This window comes from Musca domestica, unplaced genomic scaffold (genome assembly GCF_030504385.1).
Source record: "Musca domestica strain aabys unplaced genomic scaffold, Musca_domestica.polishedcontigs.V.1.1 15, whole genome shotgun sequence".
Lineage (NCBI taxonomy): Eukaryota > Metazoa > Arthropoda > Insecta > Diptera > Muscidae > Musca > Musca domestica.
In genome coordinates this window covers 11,928,545-11,943,460 of record NW_026712207.1, presented here as the reverse complement: position 1 = coordinate 11,943,460, position 14,916 = coordinate 11,928,545, and the positions used below count along the sequence as shown (strand labels likewise).

The following is a 14,916-nucleotide window of genomic DNA, read 5'->3' as shown; positions in this document are numbered from 1 at the left end:
ATAATTTTGAACTATTTTTCAAACACACATTTTTGGATTTCGGTACGGAAAATCTACTCTGAAGCATCGCCATATGAATCGGTAAATTTTGTAAACCAGGTTTTCCCAACAAAACTCTCGTAGCCTTATTTCCTTGCAATTATCATCCAGCCCTCGTAATATTGCACATATTTCAATCTGTATGTTTACACTCATAATTTTGTTACTGGTTATTGTTGTTTTTTCTCTTCGTTCTTTTTTAATTTATTTTGTGCGGTTTTTAACACCACCACCACATAATCTTACATTAAGAATAAATACACAAACAAAAATATAAATAAACAAAACAGAGAGAAGTTTTATTTTTTGTTTTTGCTCTGACTAAGCGAAATACAAACACTGACATTCATACCGACTTACTTGGCTCTGGAAAATTGTTGAATACTAGCGACTAATTAATGAAAGATAAATGATTATAGAAAATTAAAATATTAACAAACTTATTAATTCCGGCCAGAGTGTTTAGATAATGAATTAAGATGGAATGGCATAGCTGACTGAGTGGAACTGTGCGAATATTGGGAGAAGGAGAAATGCCTATAGAATGCCAGTGATTTATTACAATATAATGAAATGTAAATACATTCTGTAGCAATTTCGCAAAGAAAAGTTCATAGAATGGGGGGACAATATAACAAGGCCTCGGTTATAAGTGGCTTTGCTCATATACTTTGGAGGATCCTGGGAAGGAATTTGGAAACATTGCATAAATATACAAATCCAAAAAAAAATATTTTTGAATAGAGCCAAATTAAAATTTTTTGACTATATGCGGTAAAAAATAAGAACCCCTTGGATTGTGCAAAGATCAATATACCTTTGGTCCAAGGGAACCATGACTCAATTCTTTAAATACCGAAATTTCGTTTGAGTGCTGTTGTCGACCATTATCAAGTTTTTTCGGGGTCAAATTTGAATTTTTTTATGCCCTCCACCATAGTAAGGAGGGTATATTAAGTTTGTCATACCTCTCTATTTTCGGTATTTTGGTGATTTAAGCGATATTTTTCACCGGAAATGTTTCAAATTTGGTAAATGAAGTTCATAATGGATACAACAGCCTAAGACACAAAATCGTCTGTGCAGGTCCACGTCTTCATAATATATTCGGTATTTGGATAATTCTAGCTACATTATTCACCGATTTTTTTACTTGTTTAATTTTTGGGGTTGCAAAAAAGACACTGTTAACAAAAATTGTAGATTTCAAAATGTCTACAGAAATTACTCTTAGGATTGTCAAATGTCTACAGAGATTACCCTTAGGATTGTCATATTTTAAAGTCATACCTTTAAACCGGTTAACTGCAGATGCAGGAGTCTGGATATAAGTAAAATCGTGAGAAAAAGTACGAATATGGAGGCGACGCCGTGTAGCGTACCTATATTTATATTATTTGCAAGGAAAGTCTTCATTTGATGCTTCAAATCTGGTTATATAGAAATATACAGCGATATGACCATTTTCAATATTATGACACAAAAAGTAAAATTTCAAAGCTCAATTTTATCAAATCCAAATTAAGCGGAAAATAGTGGTACACTGTACATAAAAAATATGATTTAGGTGTATAGCATGCATAATTTGGCCCTTAACATTTAAAACTGACAATATAAGTAAATATATTTGGAATCACGTAATTTTCAATTTAAAGCCCTTTGTGGAAAAAAATTTCGAACTCACGAGATTTTTTGAATTTTCTGAGAATGCATTGCTCGGAAAATTACGTTATTATTTCTCTGCTCTTTTTGTTACAAATTTATTTTGAAATGACTTAAATCAGGGGTGCTCAAAACCGTGTTCTAGAACATGAAGAGAAAAAAGAGATAATTTAAGAGAAAATTAAAATGCTGTTTTTCTTTATATTTTACGGTTCTATTTAATTGTTTTTAAACACAATGTTTGCCAAAATAATTTATAAAACATATGGATACAAAATATTTGTATAAATAATGACTTAACACTGTTTTGTTCTTGATTTAAATAATCAAAGAGAAATTTGACTGAAAAGAGATATTTCTTTTTGAGCACCCCTGCTTAAATGTATCTTTCGTTTCTTCTCAACTTGAGAGTAATTCGCTTGGTTTCTGTACTCCTCCTCTCCGATATGAACTTATTCTCTTTTCTATGGACATCTACTTTGATTGGGGGAAGGTTTTTCTATGACGAAAATAAATAGATTTGACCATAGATTACATTGAATGAAAACTATATTCCAAGACATTTTTATTTAATTTTAATTAATTTATTTTTATTGGAAAAATTATGCTTTTTAAAGTATGGGCTTTATTATTTGTCTACTTAGCCAAGGCTTTGCTCTTTGATATGAACAAATGTGTATCATTCAATGACTCTCAACTCATCTCTCATCAACCGATTCTGGCACCACCAACAAACATTTCAAAATGAAATATAATGTATTTCATATAATGCTTAGGGTCACATAAAAATATTTCTATCACAAAAACCGCTTATGGAATAATAACTCCTGCCATAAAATATGCTATCAATGCCAAATTTTCTTCGACCCTGCTACTAGAGCTAATATTAAGAGGAAAATATTTAGAAGTATTTTTTCCTGTGACTACCTCAAAAACGTCATAACATGTCCATGACTATTTCCAAAATTTGTAATATCTGCATTCAAATGCAAATAATTGAAATTCCAGACTTTCTAGTACATCCACCAATAATGGATACAATTGCGAATAGTAATAATTAGCATAAAATTTGAAAATATTCTCAGATTCTACCCAAAATTTAACCAATATTTCTACCGAGATTTACTCGTGAACTTCCTTAAAACGAAAAAAAGTAGAAAAAAAAATGCTCAATCACTCGTAAGCCGTAGTATGTCCTCTAAGGATTAAATCGCGAACAGCATTATTTTTTTGAAATATATCAAATTTATCAAGTTTCAAAGGGGAAACATAAGCTCCTTTTCCCCAATGATTACCATAAAAGATGAAAATCAACGATTTCGTATTGTCCTTATCATATTATTTTTGTTATGTTTTGAACCGGCACCGACTCCAGTACCAGTACGAGCTATACGGATTCACTGTCTGATATACACATTATAAAAGGCATTATAAAGCATGATAAAAATTTACAAATTTTAAACCCTACACCATGGAAAAACTTCAATTGTGTTAAAATCAATTATCCCTAAAATTGTTAAGTTCCTCATATAACAGCTTTACCTACATAACCTATTTTTGAGATCCAAAACTTTGAAAATACCGAAAATTAGGAGGAACAGTTGAATATTTTTTTGTGAGTTAAACTTAACACCTTAAAACGGAAATGCCAAATATGAGCACATTTTGTTGGAAATCGGCCCGAAATCTTTAAAATTCTGAAAATCCGAAAGTACACTTATATGAAGGATATAATGCATTGCATTTTTTGCTAGGTATTATTATTCTATGAACTTAAAATTCATTTGAGTACAATTTTATCATCTTGATGGATATAGAATTTTATGCTGATATCATTTGGGAAGGATATAAAAATTAAAGGCACATACGTATGTGGCGAGTGATACTTTCGAACATTTTTTATAACATCTTGTCCATCAAAATTTAACTTTCTTTACAAATTATAAAGGTTTGAATTTTTCTTCCATAAATCAAATATATAATGCTACTGATCTCAGCTAATATTTAAAATATTGACACAGTATTTGCAAATTTTTTGTTGACCCCCAATATGGTTCTTTTGTCGACTTTTTGGGGGTTTTATAAGAAATCCGGGTCCAAAAAATAATTTGACTATAAATTCCGAACTGCTTATAAATAACCCGACATATATTGTCTATATTGGATCCTGTTCTAGCCCGGGTCTTGAATTTCAAGTCAAAAAACAGGGGTCCCAGGTCCGTCCCCCAAGAAAAAAATAATTTCCCGGAATCAGGGCAAAAACAACTATCTCTGGAAATTGTTTCGAAAAAATCGAAGAGTTTTTACTAACTTAGAGTTGTTCCGAATTCTATTCTGTTTCCGAAATTCTGTTAATTTTTAGGCAGGAGATGAAAATTTATTAACTGGGCAAATGTCTAAAATTCCCAAAAATACCCTTCAAATAATTAACGCAAAATTATGAAATGAAATAATTCGGCACAACGTAATGGCAATAACCGGTCAGTCGCTCGCTCGCTCACAATGGATATGCAAAACATTTTTTTTTATTAGCTCAGGTTGCATTTTCATTTCAGCAGAATTTCAAACAGCTGGTTAAGAGGGCGGCAACGCTAGGGTACGGGCGGGGGGTATTTGTTCTCGGTGAAAGAAATTCGAAACCCCCCAGACGTGACATGCTAACGAATAATAAAAAAACACAATAGATGGGAATGCAAACAAAGCCAAAGAATAACTCACAAACAAACACAAATACACATTCTTTTAAAGATTCATTAATTCCATTTCATTATTATTAATTTAGCTGGCTGGCTGTGTTGTGTTGGGTCGACCCGGCCCGGCCGCTTTGCTAACGTTCATGTCATGATGTAGTGGGCTGGAGCTGGAGCTTCGCTTTACGGTTGCCTTTTTTCCAGTTCATTACTGACCTGTTATGATTTTATCTGTTTTTTTTTTTGTTCGTATGCTTTTTTATGTTTGCCTATGTGCCTTTTTATTATTATCTCACACTCTTTCTTTCTTCTCTCCCTAGCTCTCTGTTCCGTTCCGTTTCGATTTGTATTTCAGGTTTCTCTCTCGGTTCGTTGGTTGGTAGGCCTCTTTGTGTCGCGTGAATGACACTTTGCACTTTGTGTGTTTTATTTTTTTGTTGTTATTGCTTTGTTGTGGTTGTTGCTACTGCTGATGTTTTGTACTTCTTATATTTTGCTGCTGTCGCTGTTGGCTGCTGCAGCTGATGGTGTTGTTCCTGCTACTTGTGGTGGTTGTGTGGAGGCGATGATGTTGCTGCATCAGTTCATTTTTCCCCATAATTTTTTGTTCTCATGGCAGCAGCAGCAGCGGCAGACACACAAACACACTGTCCAAGCTTGCACCAAAATGACAAAAAGTCAACAACAGCAACAACGAAAACACAACACACTCACGTTGAAAATAAAAACAACAACACCAACAAAAGTAACACGAGTTTAAACAACCACAACAACAACTCAACCTACAGGCCCAACGTCATACAAACGGCATGTATGACAATGCAAAGCACAACCACACAAAAACAAATAATTGTGGAAGAGGAAACTATGAAAACACCAACAACAATTAAACAACGACAACGAGGGGAAAAAGTCTCTGTCCCCACTAAAAGCAAAGCAACACAATACAAATTTGAACACAAGAATAGCGACAACAACAACAACCAAAGAAAGTATGATCTTTTTTTCTAATTGGGAGCAATGAAAACTCTAACAAAAGAATTGTTTAAATTTCTTCAAAGCACAATTGCTGGCAAAACTTAAATTCATTCAATTTATTTGACACTGTTATGAACTTTTCCATGTGATTGTCTTCAACTTGTTTTTGTTTTTTCTTCGTTTTGCTAGTTTTGGTTCATTACCTTTTTTCTGCTGAAGTTTAGTTGTCTGATTTGTTTCTTTCTCTTCAACTTCTGTTATGAAAAATTAAACACAAAAACAACTTAAAATTTTATAATGATGATGACTCGTTTCGTTTTTTTACGGTTTCTGCTTTTAGTTGGTTGCTTCTTTTTCTTATTTGATTTTGTTTTATTAAACAACAAGATACGACGTCAAACGCACGTCGGCGTCCGCGGCGACTGAGAACAAATCGAAAACTCACGCGTTTTATTATTTCGTAAAGAATTTTGTTGCACTGCCATACACTTGCAATTGATTTGGGCCAAGTTAGCAAACACACTGTCGTCTGGAATGCACTTTTTCACACATAATATTTTCAATTCGTTTTACAAAAAAATTTTTCAACTTCACTTTTGAATGAAATGAGGTTAATTTCTTTTTAGGGCAAAAAAAATTCCTTTGCACAGTATGTTTTTGTTTCTTTCTATTTTTTTCTGTTTTAAATCAGTTTCGATTAACTTTTATAACTTTGATTCGCGAATCATCCGCTATCGACCATGTCACGCCGTCACATCACGTTGCAAAGTATCTGAAACTAAAAACACGACTGAAATTAAACGACTGTCTGTGGCCAGTAGTTCAGTTTGTTTCAGTGTTGAGGGAGAAAAACAAAGACACGACGGTTAAGAAAGAGAGAAAAGATAGAATTGCGAATTAAAAGAAGAAAGAGAAAATAGCTGGAGTTGCCACATGTGCCAACTAGTTTTGGAGAAAATGGGAAAGAAATATAAAGGTAAAATTGAATTTGAATAACAAAACTGATTCAAAAGTCTTGTAGCAAATGCAACCTGTTGTTTTGTTTGTTTCGTTCGTTTCTTACAATATTTTAATATAAAAGAACATCACAAAAAATGAATGGAACGTCAGAGGATTTTTACAATATCGGGTTCTTAATATGTAATTTGCTACAGAAAATACAAGATTCTTGTACTTTTGCTATTTTTTCGATACAACAAAGGAAAAAGCGTTTATCATAGTTAAAATGTATTTACGTTTTTTTTTTTATTCCAAAACATTAACAAATATTTACAAACAAAGCTGTAAAGTTTATAATATCTCTGTTCCAGAACCTGCAAGGTTCTACAACTTTTGCAATTTTCTTCGATATTATAAGGTAAGTATCAATTATCGTAGTAAAAACGATTACATTCTTACACTTCTGGAATAGAACAAAGTCGAATATTGAACTAAGTTGAACTAAAACTCCCTTGTTCTTTTATTTACGAAAAGGCACTTAAATAGCATATTGCTAATGCCATGTTTACGTTAGAACTTTTTGTAGTAGGTTAACTACTTTGAGGGGATTTATTTCAAGTAAAAGTAATGGATATGACAGTTTAAATCCAAATCTAGTGGGTTAACCCTCATATATATAAACGTACTATTAGACAGATAAAAGCTTAAATTGTGATTTTGGAGTGAAAATACAACACTGTTGCCACTTGTATCCGACACAATGGTAACAGTGTTGTATTTTCACGACGAAATCATGATCTGCTTTAGCCTTTATAACGCATTGATATACTGATTTTCTCTTTATGATATCGAAGAAAATTACAAAACTAGTAGATTTTTGCAGGTTCTGTAACAGACCAAATGTTCTGTCACCGGAGCTAGAACACATTATGAACTACAAATACCAATTTTTAGACAAATCCGTTGAAAAATGTGACAAAAATCATCGTATTATCGAATATCGGGAGATATATGGGGCTATACAAAAACGTGGACCAATGTATCTCATTTTCAATACTAAACTTCCTAGACACAATACAATTCTTTCTGCCAAATTTCGAAACTCTATGTCAAATAACGTGGGCTGTATCGAAATTTCAACAGACTGGCAAAGAGACGGACATCGTTAAATCGACTTCGAATTTTAAATTGATCATGAAAATGCATATGTACCTTATAGGGTCTAAGACAAATATTTAGAGATATTACAATTGGAGTAACAAAGCCATTATACTCTCCTTGTCAAATTGGAGGGTATAATAAATGCTTTTTTTCAGAGATATGACAATAATAAGTAATCATTTGTAAATGTAACTGGTAGTCACAATGAAGATTATTCCGTTTGTCTTAATAGATCTTCTTAATTAACCTTGTGTGATTAAATATACCATGGGACAGCTTAACTTGTGATAATGCAGAAATTTTTACATTCTTTCATGTTTTGGAACAGAGCATCTGTTGCTTATTACTGGCTCATCGTCTGATAATATCGATAGAAACCGCTATCAATCGATACACTCTTTTAAAACAAAAGTATCGATATTGCCATCGATTGTTTGCCACCTCTAGTTTGATGAGAAATAGATAAAACTTCACGAATTGTTTGGAAAAGGAAGGATAAAAAGGATCATCTGCACTTTAATTATGGCTACACAGGATATAGTTAACGAGGTAAGAAATAACAAAAACAATGGACTATGGAAATATGAAGTAATTTACTATTCCACAGATAAAACAAAATGTCATGGAAAAGTTTTCCGAGCTAAAATCCGCTCTAATGATGCGGGAAAAATTGTTACTGCGGCAACTGGATGTCATCAACACCACAAGTAAACAACAACTGCAACAGCAGGACGAGGACGAGAAAAATAATCCTGGCATTGAATTTTTGGCTGATAACGAGAAAGAGCTGCTGGCAGCAATACGAAATTATGGACGCTTTCAGCTGACCAATATTAATTTGACTTTACAAAATCAAAATGAAGATTACATTAAGCCGTCCGACGACCATGAGACAATGTTCAAAGGCTTAAACCAAAGTGTGGTGGAGGGCAATCAAGAGGAGGATGAAAGTATTGTAGTGGATTTCTCGCATCACAAATCATTGATGGAGCGTAATGCCAAAATGGTCAATGATAGCATTATTAACATAACACTGAAAGAAGCCAAAGAATTGATAAAGCAGGCAAAGGCAAAACGAGAGATTCAAGTGCCACCATTGAATTTGGAGGAACTGGACGATGAAGTGGAATCATCAATTGCTGATGTGGTGTCCAGTTTGGAGGCCAACTCGGAGCAATATTCGGCAAGCAACAATAACAAATATTCACAAACACAACAACATGGTACAAAACAGAAACGTTTCAAGCCAAAAATCACAATCAACAATTGCAATGGTACTATCAATCTAAGGAATATAGCCTCATTGACTATCAACTGTTCAACAGAGGAAAACATTCAGGCCCAAATACCTGTTAAATACGCTCAACAAGGGGGACAAGCAGATGATCACGAAGAAGACGATTTGGAAGAACCCCATTCGTCTACATCTAAAGCCAAGGACAATCATTCATCCAAAACTTTGGTTGAATCTTCGGTGGTCTCATCGAGCTCCAACACGGAGGAATGTACTTCACCCACCTCAACAAGTCAGGCAACCACCCCAAATAGTTTATCCAACTATTCCAGCAACAACAGTTCACGTTCACACTCGAAAAAGCACAAATTAAAAAAGTCACATAAAACACAAACAAATTCGTTGGAAAACAAGCCATTACCAAGTGGATCCACCGACTATGCTGCGGCCGATTCTTCATCGCCCAACGAGGTTACTTGTGATTTCTACAATCGTCTTCTAAATGAAATTAAACGTTCGATACACCAACAGCAGAAAACGCGCACAAAATGTTCCTCTACAGCACAATCACGACATCAGGTAAACGCTGCTGATTCTACTACCTCACAGGCCACAACATTCAGCGATTATATGTTGAGCGGTGGAGACAAACAAAATGGCAATAGTCGTCGTTTCGTTTTGAAAAATTTTGAAAATCTTAAGATCATACTTGAGGCCAACAGTAGCTGTGATGAGGAATCATTTCATCCAGTACAAATTGAACAATGGCTAGCTGAGATTATTTCAGAGACTGATTTGGAACCAATGCAAAATACCGATATATTGGAACATTCTAAAATCCACAACGAGTCTCAAGATACATAAAAGAGTATTGAAGTAACCCACGAATCTATCACCCTTTTTCATCACATTTTATCGCTGTTCCTTGTTCGAACAAGTGCTTAACTCTACTATAGGAAACATATTCGTAGACATTTTTTTATTTCTATTTTTCTCACCGTCCATACCCCCTTCTAAGAATACATGTTTACTTTTGGAATTTTGAAGGTTCTCGGAACCTAAACATTAGGAAATAGTAGTAAAGTTCATATCATTTGAGGGTAATAAGTGTACCCTAGTTAAAGTTTTATTGTTAGAAGATGTTTTCAAACATAACACATCAAGTTTATTCCTGTAGTCGGTCGGTCACATAGATATAGGAGTAAGATTAAAAGTGTATTTCATACAGGTTTTACCTTTTTATGTAGTGAAATGTGCAAAGAACGTCTTCAATGACAAATCGTTTTAATTTATTTTATACCAAAAAAATATTACCTACATTTGACCTCTTTCATAAAAAGTATTACCATCATTGCCGCCATATCAGTGTATTAAATCGTTGCAATGGCATTTGTCGCTTGAATTAATCAACGTTTTTAAGAAGCGTTCAGTTTTCAAATGCGATTTTAGCATATTTTCCAGTGTTCTTTAAAATATAAAATTTTAGCAATTGCCTCAATTTATTACTATAAAATTGATATCTTTCCATAACGATTTACATTTTTTTTATTTTATTTTATAGCATCAATTTATGTACTTTTCTCTAAATTACATTTTCATGAGCATTATTTTTAACATTAAGACTGTTTTTTACAGGTTTTTTTTTTATTTTTACCACACTTGTATGTGATTATTTATAAAGCGTGCTTTTATTATTGTATTTTAATAATTATCATCCATGTGTAGACAATGACACAATTGTACTATGAAATTTCGATATGAAACAAACAAACAAATTTAACCAATAGCATAGAAAAAACGTTTTTAATAATTCATCGAATTGTCCATTTTGTAGATAAACCGAGATTATAACGAAAACCAATCCGCACAGTATTGCAAACTAGATCTCAATGTAACGAGAACACAAAATTTTCTTTATTCAATCAATGTACTTAATTTGTCGTCTTCAAATAACATTTTATTGTGTAAAAATAAAAAAAATATTCGTATTAATTGTATTATTTTCTTTATACAGATTTTTGTTTTACACTGAATAGCAAATTCGAAAAGATTTAAAAATAAAATAATTGTGTATTCAAAAAATATAAAAAGTATTTTTTAGTTTTTCGTTGGAACTCATGGCAATTTGGGAGGATGAAATTATTCTAGGATACAGATGCAATGTATAAACCAAAATGCCGTCTAAACAATTGAAAAATTATCGGTCGGTTTTGCCGACAGATGCATACCCTCAGCCAATGTTGGATTAGTTAAAAATATTTTGACTTCTGTTATGAATATTCAAACTTTTGACCCTCTATGGAGTGGGTTTTGAAAGGAAGACCAATATTGACCAATTCGTATTTGACCTAAGACTCATATAAATATTGCAACGTGCCAGGTTTGGACTATATCGACTACTTTCTATACTTTAAGTGAGATGCGTGCAAAGTTTTAGAAAATGTGGGAATATGCGTGGGTTACAGATATATCGGACCGAAGAATTCCATTTTCATACTTCATCTAATACAGATAAAAATATTGGTATGTGCAAAATTTGAAGGAAACCGAACATTTATATCCAATTTTATGCGAGATCATAAGTTTCGATAAATTACATACTAGTATTAGATATCTGGTTAAGAGAAATATTTAGACATAGCAAGTTGTAAAGAATCGCCGACTTGTTTCGCATGTTATGGTTAGGTATCAGAAGGGGTCGTAGATATCATCTTCACCACAGATCCTGCATTAGCAAAAATACTTCGAAGTGTGCATTTTGAAGAGAGTTGGATGCTTATTTCGCTTTCTTTGAGAGTTTTGATTTTCAAAATCTCGAACCCTATGTGGGGGAGGTACGAGAAGAAATGGTCCGATCACCACCATCTTTATAACAGATCTTGTGTTGATAGAAATATTGAGATGTACCAAGTCTGAATGGAATCGGATGTTGATTTCGCTTTTTATGAGCTTCATGGATATTCAAAATTTTGAACCTTTGTGGGGAAGGTACCAGAAGGAGATGACCGATATATCTAATCTTCACAACAGATCTTGTTGTAGCAAAAATATTTGTATGTGTGAAAAATAAATAATAAATAATAAATAAATAATAAATAAATGTTTTGGATATTCAAAATTGTGTCCCATTGTGGGGAATGTACTAGAAGGAATGGTTCGATCTCTATCATCTCTATAATGGATCTTGTGTTAATAGAAATATTAAAATGTGCCAAGTCTGAATGGAATCGGATGTTAATTTTGTGTTCTATGAGCTTCATGAATATTCAAACCTTTTATCCTTTGTGGGGGAGGTACCAGAAAGAGTGGGCCGATAGATCCTATAGTCACATTAGACATTGGGTTAATACAAAATATTGTGATGTGTGTAATTCGGATGCTTATTTCGGATTTTAAGATTGTTTTTGTTATTCAAAACTTTGTCCCTTTGTGGGGTAGGTACCAGAAGGAATGGTCCGATCTCTACCATCTTTATAACAGATCTTGTGTTGACAGAAATATTGATATTTGCCAAGTCTGAATGGATGTTAATTTCATGTTTTATGACTTTTTTTGTGGGGGAGGTACCAGAAGGAGATGACCGATATATTCCATCTTGGAGCAAAATAGGATTATCGTTTCTGTGTCTGTGCAGTCAAATATTTTTCTGAAATTGTTGACCATTTGTGGGGGAGGCACCAGAAGGAGTGGACAGATATTGCCTATCTCCGAACTCGATCTAAGTTTGACAATAATATCAATTGGATATTATTTGACAATAATCAAATTGGATACTCCCTTTGAAAGTTATCGTGCTCACCAATTACCAGACGGACGGACGGACATCGCTAGATCGGCTTCAAATGAATTTGGTCCAAAGAGACCTAGGGTCTAAAAACGTTATTTCGATGAGGCACGTTTTGGCCTATCAAATTATATATACCATCTCTAGCCATATGGCTGAGGGTATAAAAAAGATAAATATTTTCACGTGTTTCATAGCTTTGAAGCGGTCATGAAATCATCGAAATATCTACATGTCCGCAGTGAAGAGATAAACGAGTCATGACTTTTTAAGAATTCATTGTTTACAAATGCCAAGCTCAAGCAATTATTGCAATTAGAATATGTACATAATAAAGTGTCATGTCAAGCGAATATTTAAAATTTTTGAATAAATTTGAGTACTGGTTGAGGTAATTGACTTGCCTTCACTTTTCGCTACGGGGTATAAAAATTTGAACTTTTTGTTTGTAACTTGTCGAAATACTGTATCAAATCTTGTTTTGGTAAAATAATTCCACAAAGAAGAACCTAAGGATTTTTAGGAACTTTAGCTTATATTTTTAATACGAATTATTAGATAGGCGGCATTTTGCTTTCTTAGTAGATCAAAAACCCCTAAATTATCCCCACAGGCCTTGGAGGTTTTATTAAAAACTTCATTGTATTAAATTTGTGACAATGAATATAGATTTTATTTTATTGCACTAGACTACTATATTGAATTGTACACCAAATGCCCTCTTATTATCTCCTCATTTAATATTATACCAATGTATATTGAAAATTGTTAGGAACCCATTTAAAAACATATATTAATGTAATAAGTACACTTATTTCAACTTCAACGGAGTTGTATTGTCCTTTGTCTCCGTATATCATTTCTCTTCCAGCAAAATATCCAACAATAGTGGTGTAAAATAAGTTATAATGCAATCAGCACCGGCACGACGGAAACCTTTCATCGATTCCATTAAGGCTTGCTTCAAATCAAAAGCTCCATGCTGAGCCGCATAGTAGAGCATGGCATATTCACCAGATACCTGGTAGACGTACAAGGGATGGCTGGGAAATGTATCTTTTGTTTGGCGTAAAATGTCCAGATAAGGCATACCCGGTTTAACCATTAGCATATCAGCTCCCTCGATGACATCTCTTTGAACGGCACGCATTGCCAATCCCTTTGACCCACTTGGCAGTTGATAGCATCGGCGATCGCCAAAGGCGGGAGCACTTTTGGCAGCATCTCTGAAGGGTCCATAGAAATTGGAGGCAAATTTGGCAGAATAGGATAGCAAAGAAACACGATTCTCTAACTTGGCAGCTATCAGACCTTCCTTAATTGCTTTTATGCGATTGTCCATCATATCTGAGGGGGCCACAATATGAGCACCTGCCTTACCATATGCCACCGAAACTTCAGCAAGACGTTTTATACTATCCTCATTGCGCAAACCATTTTCATCCAGTATGCCACAATGACCATGCGACATATACGGGCACAAACACACATCACATGCTATCAACAAGTTGGGGAACCATTTGCGAAGCAAAGGCAAAGCTCTCACGACTGGATTCTCTTTCGAGTCAGCGTGACTTGCGTTTTCGTCTTTCATATCGCAATCGACCACACCAAAAAGTAATAATGAACTTAAACCTTTCGCCACCAAGGGTTCCAAATGCTCCTTAAGTTTGTTTACACCCATTCTGGCTTGCCCGGGCATACTTTCAATGGGCTGCAGTGCATCATCATCACACACCAGAAACACTGGATACATCAAATTATGTGGTGTTATTTCACATCCAGATTCCTGTAGTAGCCTCAAAGTAGGATGGTGAATTCCACTGTGAAGTTTCTTATCCATGTTAATTGATGATGTTGAGATTTTCTTAGTGTCGTAATATAAAATGCTATCTCCTTTGCTACTCAGCTAGCTATTATTGTTGCCGGCTGCTTACTTCTTCAAATATTGATTAAGTAATAAAATTCAGTCAGGCCGTCGTCAGTCTTCAAAAGTGTGTTTTTATTTAGCGTTTGCACTTTTATTTTGACTTGCACTTTCACTACCCCACACCGCGCCTTGTCCACCTGGTCTACGATTCAATTGCTTTCTCGCGTGTTTCAATATTTTTATTAAATTCTCCGCTAAACCAAATTTGTGTGTTGACTCCAAGACCACTTTCTTTATCAAAAAATGCCTTGCTTGTGTTCACTTGGTGTTTACCTTACCTTCTTGGGAACATGCTTGGAGAGAGTATAGTACCCTCTCTTGTCTCTTTTTCGTATGTGTTGTTAATCAGCACGCACACCCCAGGGATGGGAAATCTATATAGTAACAAAATTATTAAAGGTTCTCTCAGACGAAATTTTTGTATCCATGCATCCATGGTACAATAAAGATGTAGAACAGCTTCGTAAAACTACAGAAATTATAGGCAAAAAGTGGTTTT

At 34.1% G+C, this 14,916-nt stretch overlaps 3 protein-coding genes across 6 annotated transcripts in view; 1 reads left to right on the top strand and 2 right to left on the bottom strand.

The window, feature by feature from the left end:
• The window catches only part of LOC101896635 (palmitoyltransferase app), a 390,848-nt gene extending 384,662 nt beyond the window's left edge, over positions 1 to 6,186 (bottom strand). For 2 of the 4 annotated variants that reach the window (XM_059119663.1, XM_059119662.1), the window contains exon 1: positions 5,573 to 6,183. The gene's annotated coding sequence lies outside the window, so the exon portion shown is untranslated. Of the gene's footprint in view, positions 1 to 5,572 lie in introns of all 4 variants that reach the window. The other 2 variants (XM_059119664.1, XM_059119666.1) reach the window with 2 other exon arrangements.
• A 1,711-nt stretch (positions 6,187 to 7,897) lies between these two features.
• Positions 7,898 to 10,796, top strand: LOC101897186 (uncharacterized). Its single transcript, XM_005188823.4, has 2 exons — positions 7,898 to 8,018; positions 8,077 to 10,796. The coding sequence occupies exons 1-2, from the start codon at positions 7,992 to 7,994 to the stop codon at positions 9,565 to 9,567; spliced, it is 1,518 nt and encodes a 505-aa protein (XP_005188880.2). The 5' UTR covers positions 7,898 to 7,991; the 3' UTR covers positions 9,568 to 10,796.
• A 2,331-nt stretch (positions 10,797 to 13,127) lies between these two features.
• On the bottom strand, positions 13,128 to 14,676 carry LOC101897010 (delta-aminolevulinic acid dehydratase). The gene has a single exon (XM_005188822.4). It carries the CDS (start codon positions 14,328 to 14,330, stop codon positions 13,344 to 13,346), a length of 987 nt encoding a protein of 328 aa, XP_005188879.1. The 5' UTR covers positions 14,331 to 14,676; the 3' UTR covers positions 13,128 to 13,343.
• Between the last annotated feature and the right edge of the window lie 240 nt (positions 14,677 to 14,916).

Bases quoted from the DNA above. Each gene is read 5' to 3' on its own strand.
- LOC101897010 (XM_005188822.4), bottom strand. From the start codon at position 14,330: ATGGATAAGAAACTTCACAGTGGAATTCACCATCCTACTTTGAGGCTA.
- LOC101897186 (XM_005188823.4), top strand. From the start codon at position 7,992: ATGGCTACACAGGATATAGTTAACGAG. The intron at 8,019-8,076 runs GTAAGAAATAAC...ACTATTCCACAG, and splicing joins CACAGGATATAGTTAACGAG to ATAAAACAAAATGTCATGGA.